General features: G+C 49.0%; 1 protein-coding gene across 2 annotated transcripts in view; it reads right to left on the minus strand.

Moving 5' to 3' along the window:
* NAT10 (N-acetyltransferase 10) overlaps window positions 1-12,786 on the minus strand; it is a 37,278-nt gene that overhangs the window by 18,924 nt on the left and 5,568 nt on the right. For both annotated transcript variants that reach the window (XM_021685351.2, XM_021685352.1), the window contains exons 4-11: window positions 12,162-12,333; window positions 10,762-10,884; window positions 9,065-9,126; window positions 7,310-7,424; window positions 7,105-7,212; window positions 3,411-3,544; window positions 2,087-2,180; window positions 1,865-1,963 (exon numbers count right to left, since the gene is read on the minus strand). In XM_021685351.2, coding sequence (XP_021541026.1) covers window positions 1,865-1,963; window positions 2,087-2,180; window positions 3,411-3,544; window positions 7,105-7,212; window positions 7,310-7,424; window positions 9,065-9,126; window positions 10,762-10,884; window positions 12,162-12,333 — 907 coding nt within the window. The remainder of the gene's footprint in view (window positions 1-1,864; window positions 1,964-2,086; window positions 2,181-3,410; window positions 3,545-7,104; window positions 7,213-7,309; window positions 7,425-9,064; window positions 9,127-10,761; window positions 10,885-12,161; window positions 12,334-12,786) is intronic.

Here is a 12,786-nt window from a genome sequence, read left to right on the forward strand (position 1 = left end):
ACAAGGTAGGCAGAAAAAGAACAAGTATAGTATGTTAGCATTTTACCTAGGAAAATACAAACACAAGAACTGAAAGGAAACCCACCAACCCAGAGTAGAGTTACCTATGGGGAGTGGCAGAAAGAGGGAATGGGATGGGGAGGGGTACAAGAGGGGCTGCAACTGTGTCTAAATGCTTTACATCTTTAAAACAAAAATAAAAATGACTTTTAAAATATGAAATAAACACAGCCAACAACAAAGTGTCAATATTCCTTAGGCTTAAGTGCTTAGATTCTGAGTGTTACCTTGATCTCTGTACTTTTCTGAAGTATTTCATTACAAATAAGATCTAACTGCTTTGCTGGAAGTCGAATGATGGATCAGGGAGACAGCAACTCCACTCAACTCTAACAGCAAATACACACCCTCAGTAGGGCCCCATGTCCTCGCCTGCCAAGGGGAAAAAACCTAAACAAGCACCTCATAAAAGCAGCAGAAAGCAGCCCCCCAGAGAGGCGTAGCCGACTTTAATCTAATATTCGTCTTTTTCTCAATTTCCAGCAAGAAGGAGGCCTCAAAGGGACCCAAATGGAGCCTCATAAAGTCAGGTCACCTCTTCTGTGTTTAAACTCCAGCCTGGAGACAAAGGGACTCTGGCAGTCTAAGCGGGTCTCTGATTACAAATCCAAAGAGCAGCAAGGGCTGAGCCTGGGCATTTCAGGGAAAGGTTTTCTTTCTCTGGTTTGTGTATTTTTCTTGAGTTTTAACAGGTCTCTGTATTCTCACTGCCTGTCGCCTGCCCTCCACCCCACCCCACCATCAGACTTCCCCCCACTTCCAGTGAGGCTGAGGGAATCTGGCAAAAATGGGAAGAAATGTACAGAATGAAGAGATTCCAGAAAGAGACCTAGTAGGAAAAAATTAAGATCCTTACGTAAAAGGCATAAACACTTACCATTAGTTACAACCTGGAAAGGTATACCTCCCTGACAGACAGATACATATACCTTCACAGGCATAAAGGTCATAAACTGCCAAGTTTACCTGGCCCACTTCCCACCCCAAGTCCGAAAACAATCGATGAGCCTCCTCCGCTGGGAGCCCAGGGGCCTCCATCCCTTCTGCAAGCCTGTCACACTGATGTTTCTCTACGATTGAACAAAACTGCACTTTGGACAAGTGCAGACCATTCAGGCTTCCAGAGCACTGGAGATTTATAGAGCTTTCAGGGAAACACTGTTTAAAAAGGAAAATAGGCCACTGGCTAAACCACAAAGATTCAGAGTACATCTTGCAAAGTTATTTTTCTCTTTTAAATGGAGAGGCTGTTGTTCTAGTTACAGATGCACCATCTCAAAACCTACTGTAACTAAGGAAAGTCAGAACTGATGTCAGAACAGTGATAGGAGTTCTTTTAGCTGATTCGCATACTCACAATCCCACTTACTCGATTTTCAAGGGATAAAACGATAACTTTCCAACCTGGCTACATACGTTTGTGAGTTTGCTTGCAAGTTTTCCTTGTGAAGAGGCTGAAAATCTGGATCAGGTTTATCATAAAACAGCAACACTGTATACAAGACACCCAATCGGGGCGCCTGGGTGGCTCAGTCGCTAAGCATCTGCCTTCGGCTCAGGTCATGATCCCAGCGTCCTGGGATCGAGCCCCGCATCAGGCTCCCTGCTCCGCGGGAAGCCTGCTTCTTCCTCTCCCACTCCCCCTGCTTGTGTTCCCTCTCACTGTGTCTCTCTCTGTCAAATAAGTATTAAAAAAAAAAAAAAGACACCCAATTTACATAGGACATAAAATGACATAAAATGACTGTATTTAAATACAGCAGGACAGTGGCCCCACACAGCAGGGTTTTAGAACGAGCCTCACCTGAATGGTCTGCCTGTGTTCTCGGAATACATTCACTCTGATCACGGCTTTGTTAAATTCAGGATTGAGAGACTGAATGATCTCATAATCCAGATGCTCCTGATGGAGAGAGTCAAATCAATGACAAATGTTAGAAATTAAGAGTAAGCAGACACTCCAAAGACTTCACCTAGATTTACACCCAGCACTGAATCAAAGTAAGTTCTTATCCTAATTTCCTACCTGATATTGCAGCGCGTCAAATCCTTTAAAGACAAATTCAAACAGAGTGTGGAGGTTATCAGGGCTTGGGGAGGTAACAAAGATATTGGAGTACCTATTGAACAAAAGAAGAGGACTTTTTTTTTAAGGAATTAGGAAATCCAAAAAGGACGTTTAGGGAACAAAAGAGGAAAGAGGAGATTTTTGTTTGTCCTGTGACACACGGGATTTACCAGAGATAATGGCAGAAAAAAAAGAACACTTTTTAGGGAGGAAAAGTACAACTCCTCATCTGAGTACATTTTTCCTCCCAAACTAATGAGAACACATGAACAGTGAGAAGGCGGCACGTCCCGGCAGTCAGCTCCTGACATCTGGGAAGGCACGCGGCCGAGAGGTGAGCGCACACAACTCCTTCCGTGTGAGGAGCCGGCGTGCCACTTGCCGAGCCTGCGTCCTGGGACCAGAGGGTGGGCTCACGGCCATCGCTAGCTGTGCTGAGAGTGCTTCAGACCATGAGGCCCGACGGCTCAATCGGCGCTCAGGCCAAGGCCGCAGCGAACCTGCAGGGGACCCTGGCTGAGTGTAAAGGGTGCCAACGGCGGAGGTGCTCATGGGCCCTCCTGGAGCAGCAGGAACAAGAGACCACAAGGCAGGGGCTGCCCTCAGCCCCTGCACCACCGGCACTGACTTGCTGGGGGATCGGGAGTGACTCACTGAAACTCCCTGAGCCTGGGTTTTATCCACTGTGAAATGCTTACGGAGCTATTAGGTGCACCGAGGAAGATCACACATGTGAGGACACGGTAAAGTCTAGGTCCATTATTTCTGCCTGTGAAGCTCTAAGTACACACTCTCCTGGTGACTGCATAAATCTTCCACCCAGGGCAAGAGAACAGAAAGGAACATCACACTCAAAGGCAGCTCCCCAAAAGCAAACAAGATGTTCTACTGATCAAAATCATTAAAATGTCAAACGTGTACTTTCTGCGGTCAGCAAAGATGGTCACATCCATTCCCATCTCCTGAAGGGTTTTAAAGTTTCTTACTCCTGTTTCTTTGCTTTTGTACATCTGTCCCACTTTTTTGGTGTGTCTGTTCGACTTTAAATAGTGATCACAAAGTTCCTGGTGTGTGTACCCACGTGCCTGCATGCACACGTGTGCACCACCAGGAGGACGGGGGGAGATGGCGTCGCTGTGTCTAGACAGGACCCACAGCCTAGAGAAATCACACAGGAGCCCGCACACACCCAGGGACAGTCTCCTGGTCCCTTGCCTCCTATCCCGCACACTTACTCCTCAGAGCTCAGACTTCCCAAAGAGGGGCAACGAGACCTCCTTACCCAAAAGCCACTGCCCCAGCAATAGCCAATCCCAGAGCTGCAGACTTCCCCCTTCCTCGGGCAGCCGTGAGCGCGACAGTACTCCTCAGGGTCTTTTCAGAGATGCCCTCAACGAACTTCAAGACAGCTTTGGCCTGTGAAAAGAGAACCCTCTTAGGTGAGCTTTGAGAAAGACCAAGTTTCAGCCATCTACCACCACTACAGTGGAGAAGTCGAGGCAAAATCAAAGGGGGCCAGTTCTTGCAGGCCAGGAGGAAAGGCTCAGCACTCGGGCTTCTCACCGCCTGGTCATCTCCTCTTAGTGTCAAGGCTTGAAATGCCACTCAGATGCTGGGAACACCTACTTCTAGACCTCTTCCCCACCCAGCAATCCCTGTATACACGCAACTGCCCCTAGATGTCTCCGCTTGTATGTCTGTCAGACTTCTCAGACTGACCTGAGGGGAACCCAGAGTGTCCCCCACCAACCTCCTCCATCTACAGTCTTCCCCGTCTCAGTTAACTGGCCCGCTGTTTAGGCCAAGAGCCTCTACATTTTCTCCCCACACCCGATTCACCAGCAAAGCCCATCAGTCTACCTTCAAAATACATACAAATCCTACCATCCCTCACCAGTGTCCTCCTCTGCCATGCTGCTCAAAGCCCCCATCCTGTCTTCCCCCATTATTACAAGAGACTCCCAGTTAGTCTTTCTGCTTCCACCTTTGTTCCCCTACAGTCTAGACTCAACATAGCAGCCAGAGGGTGAATTTTAAAATTCAGCCTGGGGATCCCTCCGGCAGCTGTGCTGAGAGACTGGACACGTGAAACCTTCCGTGGGTGCCCACCTCTCAGAGAGTAAGTGCCAAGCCCTTCAGGGCCACGGGGCTGTGCCACATGACCTCTGTCATCTCCTCCTACTCTCGTCCGCTCACTCTGCTTCAACTCAGGCAGCCTCCCTACTGGTCCTCAAGCAGTCTACCTCGAGTCTACCACCAGGGAGACTCCTACCTCAGGCCTCTGCACCTGGTGGCCCCTCTCCAAAAGCACTCTCCCTCCAGATGGCCCCAGGGCTCTTTTCCCCAACTCCTCCAAGGCTTTGCTCAAGGATCACCTTCTAAACCAGGCCTCCCACCTCCTGCACTCCCGATTCCTCTTTGACACTGCCTGTGTTTCTCCAACGTACGCAGCACCTTCTACTACACGTCAGGATTGGCCTGTTTCCTTGACTCGCTGTCAGTCTCAACCCACCAGAACGCAAGCTCCACGAGGCAGGTGTGCCCCTCCTTTTTACTGAGCCCAGTGCCTAGGGTCGCGCCTGGCAAGGAGAGCAAGATGCCAGAGGCAGAGGATGAGAGGAGGAACCACAACACCACTCAGGGGCCAAACTCTACTCCCCGACTGGGATCTGCCCTGGGAACAGGCCGAGACTGGGAAGAAGGCCAGCTGGTCCAGCCTGGCCTGTCTGGTCCTGAACAAGGTGCCTGACACACCCAGGCAGCTACACTAAAGAAGACACTGAAGAGGGGCGCCTGGGTGGCTCAGTTGGTTAAGCGACTGCCTTCGGCTCAGGTCATGATCCTGGAGTCCCGGGATCGAGTCCCGCATCGGGTTCCCTGCTCGGCGGCGGGTCTGCTTCTCCCTCTGACCCTCCCCCCTCTCATGTGCTCTCTCTCATTCTCTCTCTCTCTCAAATAAATAAAATCTTTAAAAAAAAAAAAAAGAAGACACTGAAGAGACACAAGCCCAGGCAGATGGAAGGGAAGAAAGGGGACGAGCTCCAAGAAGCCAGAGTCTCTCCAGATGGGAACACTCAGAGGAGATCCAGGTCCTACTCATCTTAACTTGGTTTTTGCTGAGCACTGTATTTTGCTCTTTTGTTGCTTACTTTTGAGAAGTTTTAAACTCTGACAAAACATAACCAGGAAATATCTAACATAAGGGTAAGATATCTGAACTAAAAATGCATTCTAGGGGCGCCTGGGTGGCTCAGTGGGTTGAGCGTCCGACTCTCGGTTTTAGTTCAGGTCGTGGTCTCATGGGTCATGGGATCGAGCTCCATGTCCAGCTCCCTGCTCAGCAGGAGTCTGCTTGAAGATTCTCTCCCTCTGCCCCTCCCCGGCACAGATGTGCTCTCTCTCTAATAAATAAATCTTTTTAGAAAACACATTCTAAAACAATGCTAAAATGAAAAACCAACCCCCCCCAAAATAATTTACAAAACAAACAAACCCAGATGACCGGTAATTATATGAAAAAAGTACCTGCTTTTCTCATAATTAAAGCAACACAAATCAGAACAGCGATCCTGCGTTCCCATAGCACAGGACTGGTAGGCTTAGAAGTTTAACCACAGCCAACGCTGACAAGGTATAGGGAAAAAGGCGTTTTCACACTGTTGCTGGTTCCACGAACTGGTGCTACACCCATTTTAACACACACACACTCTAATCCAGCAATTCTTCTGGAAACTTATCCAAGAGATAGCGCATATCTGTAAGAAGATCCTAACAGCATTGTTTATAATAGGAAAAAAGCTGGAGTCAACCCAAATGCCTACTAGAGGACCACTTACACTGTACAGTGTAATCCCTTCGCATGTTTTTAAAATCTCCATTTCCATGCACAGAAAAAGTTCCAGAAGAACACACAATAAACTGTCAATGGCAGTTGTCTCTGCAGAGTGGGATTGCCAAGTAGAAACACCATTTTCCATTTTTAACGCACACTCTTTCCTACTTAGTGATTTTTTTTTCTATTTATTTTCTTACAGCACTACTACTGTTTTTACAGCTTCTCCCTCTTCTGCCCTTTCTCCATCCTCTCGCTCATTTCCTCTTTCTGACAAAGGGGACCAGGAAGTGGCTCAAAGCAGCCTAGAGCCTGCAGCCTGGGTTGCATAGAGAGCTATGTGGCCGATAATTCTGTTTCTAGAACGAGCACGGAAATCAGCCTGCTGGGCCTCCGCCCCAAGTGGGAGGTGTCGCTACAGCTGTTTTCCATCATGAGGGCAGAGCCCAGTGCCAAGAGGCCTGGACTGCTCGCTCCTCTGGCTCAGGCTGGACCAAAACCCTGAACACACCTGACAGCCTGAAGGCCTCTGGGCACTGCCCAGTCAGCTCCTACTCAGCCCAGGAACCACCAGAGAAGCTGAGTTTACCAGCCCTGGCCACCTCGGTGAGCACAGAAATGCATTCTGGAAGCTCCCTCCCAGCCCACTATCTGTACCTAAAGATCAGGTCCACACCACCACAGAGGGCCCTATCAGGCCTCACTCTGGAACCAGGGTACAAGGGGCCTTAGGCTCTCCTCTCACTTTTACGCAAAGCTGAAGGAAAAACCTTTATGTCCTTAAAACTTAACTAAAATGAAGAATACAGATATATCACCCTCTCTTGGAAAAAAACGCTGGGGGGGGTTCCTCTTTAAATTCAATCCCTCTCCCCCATTGCCCCCCAGACCCTCTACTCCCAGAACGGATGACCTGGGGTGGAGGGAGAGGTAATCCCTGGACTTGTTAGGAACGCAGATGACGGAGACTAGCCCTGGTGTTGCTGCATGAGTTCAAGCAAGAGAAAAGGTCCCTTCCCCAGGAGGATCCAAGTCCTGACTTGTCCTGACTTGTCCTGACTTGGCTGCCGTTGCTTTCTATACGTTCTATTTCCCCTCTGCACTGTCTATCCTGGGGCGGGGAAGTTCGGAATGCCACACTCACCTGGTCTAAGGTCTTGCAGCAATCCACCAACACGCCCACAGGCTGGGTGTCCTGCAAGCTCTCCTTTAACTCCTTCAGCTCCAGGTCAGAAGGACCAAGACTCTCATCCTACCAGAGAGGAGAGGAGAAGGTTTGCCACTGCCGCGGAAGGGTCCTCACAGAAAACACGGCCTCGCCCCGATTCCTGGACTGCTGGCTGACTCACCGGGGTCTGGGGAGGTAGGGCCTCAATACTGGCAGCGTGCGAGGAGATGGGCAGGATGCTGAGCTGGTCATCGATGACGAGACATTTCTTACAAGAGGCCAGAGAGAGAATAAATCTGAGGAACAAAATGGTCATGAGGTGCTGAGGGGGAAGGAAGGCAATGTCTACACAACAAAGGTGTGGCTTTTCTTCAGGAAAATCATTTGGCCCCGTCTCTAAGAATGCTAGGGAAAGCCAAAACCCAGTTGGAGGGCAGTGTAAGAGGATTCTGAGCCTCCTCTACAAGGCACCTGAACGTGTTTTGTTTTTTTAAGATTTTATTTATTCATTTGAGAGAGAATGAGTTAAAGAAAGAGAACAAGCAGTGGAGGGGGCAGAGGGAGAGGGAATACCAGGGAGCCTGATGCGGGGCTCCATTCCAGGACCACGGAATCATGACGTGAGCTGAAGCAAACGCTTAACCGACTGAGCCACCCAGGTGCCCCCTGAACGTGCTTTATACAGCAAACAAGAACACCCAGAACTATCTTGAGAGACAGGTTACAAGCACTCCTACTGTGCACAACCATCACTGTTCCCTGCGTCACACGGCCCTTCCCACACCCTCTTAGGCTCACCCCTTGAGGACTGAGCTGTCTCAGGCCATCCTTCAGTGGGGAACTCCAACCCCCCCACCAACAAATGATCACCAGTCACACAGGGAAACAAACCCATACACGAATGAATTTACCTTCGGCCACAAGGAAGAAAAAATAAAGACATGGAAGAGACAAAAGCTCCCTTAAGAAATTAACACAGACACTCCTGTGTGTAGGAAAACATGTTTTGGCTGGAGAATTCAAACTCCTCCCACAGCGCAAGAAGAGAGCCTCATGGGCTACTCGCACAAGCTTCCTTCTGTTCTATCCAGCAGCACGTGGCCACCTCCTGACCCACTCCATCTACTGAGTGAAAGCACCAGAGAGGATGAAAACTGGAAAGGCCCCAAGCTTTGAGGCCAGGACTTCTAAACCTCAGCACTAGCAACACTTCAGATTCTTTGTTGTGGAGCTGTTCTGTTCACTTTAGGCTGTTCAGCAGCATCCCTGGCTTCTACGCACTAGATGCCGGTAGCGTCTCCCGCCCCGCCAATGCTCTCCCCCAAGTCATGACACTCAAAATGTTTCCAGAGACTGGCAAATGTCCCCAGTGAGCAAGACTGCTCTAGATGAGGACCACTGATCCAGGCCACAGCTTCACATGGAGTTTCACAGGCTGCTAACTGGCGTTCCCTAAAAAAGGGCTCTGTGGTCAAATAAATCTGGGAAACGATCAGTTAAATAGGTCCCTGCTGCTGCAAGACTTTTGAGAGGCTATGACACGCTAAAATGAATCTTCACACAGGATAAACCGTATCAGCACTTCCCAGACACAACTGGCCAGAAATCCTTTTGACATAAAGCCCCTCTTAAAATACCAGTGTTCTGTGAAACACATTTTGGGAAACGGTGACCCAGACAAATTACCCCTCTGACAAAAGAGTAAGCTAAAAGCCAGATAGGAGGAGGACTTGGTTCAAGCCCCAGCTCCCCACTCACTTCCACTGCTTCCAGTTGGCTTTCCAACCAGCACTGCTGTCAGGATCTCACCACTCTGGACCCCTGTGCTACCTGCCCTCAGACAAAAGCACAGCTCTCCACTGGGTCCAAGACAAAAATATGCTTCCCGCCATGGCTCCCCACAATTAAGGGCCTGAGAAATGTGCCTCAGACCTACCTCTCATTAAATCTTCCCACCACATCCTGATGGGCCTCAGTCCTGTATCTTGAATGCACGTCCTAAAAGAAACAACATCTGTGAACAAAGACATCCCAAAGTAAGGATGAGGCTCTGGGTCTAAATGTGAAGACGTTCTAATAAGCAACCCTGGGATAAAGGAGGTGCCAGAGCTACTGATGGAAATTCACTCCTGCAGCACCTCCTGTGCTAAACGGCCCAACTGCTCTTTGCTGGAACTGGGATCATCAAATACTCAATGTAGTGTTTTTCATTACAACAAACTTCCCCTCATCTCAACTTGGACATCTTCCCACATTTTAGCCAGCATCATAAAATGTCTTCATTCAATAAAACATACGTATCAACCGTGTGCCAGACATGCTGGGTATACACGGGTATTTAATGAAGCATGACCTCTGTTCTCATGGAACCTATGGTTTAATGGTTGGAGGGAAACAAATGAGTAAAATTCTGGCAAATACAACAAATGAAAAACAGGGTGCAGTGATAGCGAATGGCAGGGCGGCAGTTACTTACATGTGGTACAGAGGGAAGGCCCTCTAAGGTGAGAAGCAGACAGCCATATGAAAGGGGGAAGAAGGACAAACAAACTGACGTGGGCACAACGGTCATTCATTCATTCACAAGCATTTAATCAGTGCTTACTAAACGCCAGGCACTCTTCCAGGATCTGGAGCGCACCAGTGAGGAAAACAAAGTCTCATCTCACAAAGTTTAAAGACTAACACAGGAAGTCAGACAATAAACAAATATATATGTAACCTCAGGTATTTGGCAAATGCCCTGAACAAAAATAAAGCAGGTCACACATTCCAAACAGGGTGTGAGGAAAGACCACACTGACGAGGTGGTGTTTAGCAAGGACTTGAATGCAGTGAGGAAGAGCGCCATACAGATATCCCAGAGGCCACAGCAAGTGCACAGACCTTCAGGTGAAAGTGTAGTGGGCATGTCTGAGGACGCCTGAGGAAGCCAGAGGGGCCACAGTGGCAGGTGATGGGAAGAGTAGTGGTGATGGGAAGCAGCTAAGGTTTGAGGAAAGTCCAGGTCACCGTATAAACGCAGCTCGTGAAACCCTGAGGCCAATCCTAACGCCATTCCCGAGCAGGGCCATGGGCATAACTAAGAACATCCACGTGGCAATACTGATGGGGTCAGAGAGCAGCTCTGCATCCACTGGGACATATTCCCACTCCTAACCATGTTCTCGGCTTTGGATGGAAAATACCCCTCCCAGAGTCGAAGCTCTTGCCAAACTGGGAGTGGAACCGGCAAATGTTCCTTATCATCCACCAGCTGAGGACTGGTGAGGGCATCTGTGCGTGGTCCCTTTTTTGCAATAGACAAAGGAGGCACTGGCTTGGCTCTCTGCAGAATACCATTCCAGAAATGAAACTACGTAATAGCTGCATCATACCTGAAACTCACCAGTGCAGAATTTGCAAATACCCGAAAGCAAATGTGAAATTCAGAGATGCCCAGACACAGTCAGGGCCACTGACGTTTCTCCACAGTGACCTTCTCATTACTTACAGTCCAAAAGCTCCCGGCCCAGAGCTTGTGCTAACCACTCACTGGAACTACTGAACAGGAATTCTTAGAAGAACGTGGCCAACAGCAAAAACACAACTTGATCTGAACCGCCAGAGTTCAGTTAAAAACCATACACCTACCATGGTCATCGTGTACAACTGCTTCAGTGAATTCATGGTCCGTAGGAGAATGACCACCAGCCCACCACCTTCCACTGTTTCCACAGTTCTGGCCAGCAAATTTGGAGTTAAAGCTTCAAAATCCTGGAAGAAGGAGACCTTGGAAAGGGCTAGTCATGCAGAGAGCACCCCCAGGGAAGCTCAACCAAGGGCCAGGTGATAAAAGAAGGGCTTCAGAACATAAACCCAAGACCAGAGCCCCCATCCAACTCACCAGTATGGACACACATACACACACCCCTTTCCTGATGGGCAGAGAAGCAAGCCCAGCCCTGGAGAATAGGGGTACCTGGTTTTGTATGTCGTGTGTGTCTAATAATCTCAGACAAAATCCTATTTGGGAAGAAATTGATTCCCACTTGCATTTCACAAATCCCTCATGTTCATTTTCTGACATGTTTACCGATAGAACCTGTCTGACAAAACTCAACTGCACCACATGGGGGAGCCACTGCCCAAGGGAGCCTTCTTCCCAGCAACCTGTAACAGCGGCGGCCTAAGAACACTCCCTACCGCTCAGTGGTGGCTTGAGAAGAGGCAAAATGCTCTCTTCTTGTCTCCAAGGCGGGATGCAAGCCAGCAGTAAGGGACAACCCACTGGAACGTAGAAAGAAAAAATAATAACTCCCAATTCATGACTTTTCCCCCTCATTTCTTAATTTACATTTCGTAAGATACATTTCATAACGTATGTAATCACGGTAGTACAGGCATATCATAAACACATACCAAAATTGGGGATTTGAGCTTAAATGTGTTCTTTTTTGGGGCATGCGGGGGTCACAAGTGTCAAGGAATCAAAGGATAAAACAGACCGCCAGAGCTCAAAACAAAGAAAAACGTGAAATTTAGTCTATTAACTTGACTAGCAAGAGAATATTACCTGTGAAAAAAGGCCCCAGGTAGTTCTCTGTGGGGGGAAAACTGAGGGGATTTTAAGAACGACAGGGACTGAGGGTGTTGGTGGCGGTTATGCCCATCAAGCTCTCTGGGGAGAACGCCCAAGTGCACAGGTCCCACCGCTCACTGCTCACCGAAGTCTCCAGCTAGTTCTCCTAAGGATCTGGGGACATGGGGTCACTTGAAGTTCACAGAACTTTCTCACCTTCAGCTGGTTAGAAGCAGCTGTGACGGAGCATCTGTGTCAGCTCTGGTATCTCTAGATAAGTGCTGCTCTGAGTGGAAAAGTTTATTTTTATATGGGGTGAGGTATCAAGTTTGTTTTGGAGAGTGGCCAAGTGTTCTGCTGACAATACTCGGGGGAGGCGGTACAGGTGAATCTTTCTCCTTACAGTCTGCCTGTTCTTGAGGGGAGCCCTCCGCCCTCGGACTCCAGGCACAGGCTGGAGGAAGCCACCCACCTGGAGGACGCACATGCCGAAAGTGTTGCCCAGGATCTTGTGGGTCTCATTGTAGTAGCAGTACCGAATGTTTGTGGCCGCCACGAACAGTTCGAAGGGGTCATCTTGCTTTATGTTCAGTGTCCCATTCTTTATTTTTTTCTGGAGCTGTCGCATTCTCTTCTTCCGGTGACTGCAATCACCCCCAACACACACACCCCAGGAGAGCCAGTTAACCAGACAGGCTAAAAGGGTGGGAGCAGGGGACAGGCCAGTGATCACCCACCCAGACCTTCAGAGCTAGAAGGGAACTTGGCAACGGTAGGGCTAACCCCTCCCTTGAAAGGTGAAGGAAAGCGTAGAGAGGTTGAGGATGGGCTTCGGAGGGAGCCAGGGGTAAATCTGTGTGGGGACCCTGCTAAGCTGCCCTGGCACCTTCTGCAAATACTTGACTTCAAAAGAAGGGTAATAGAAGGACCTAAAAGCTCATATCTGGCCAGACCAGAGTTTGAAACCAACCTTGGTGACCTCATTACCTTAGCCTCAAGCACATGCTTCCACTACACGGTACCATTCCCCAGAAGACCTGGGAGAGGCAGGGTGACCACAGGTAGTTTATTCATTTTTCATAAATGCATTCATCTAC

The sequence above is a fragment of the Neomonachus schauinslandi genome, chromosome 11, assembly GCF_002201575.2.
Source record: "Neomonachus schauinslandi chromosome 11, ASM220157v2, whole genome shotgun sequence".
Taxonomy (NCBI): domain Eukaryota; kingdom Metazoa; phylum Chordata; class Mammalia; order Carnivora; family Phocidae; genus Neomonachus; species Neomonachus schauinslandi.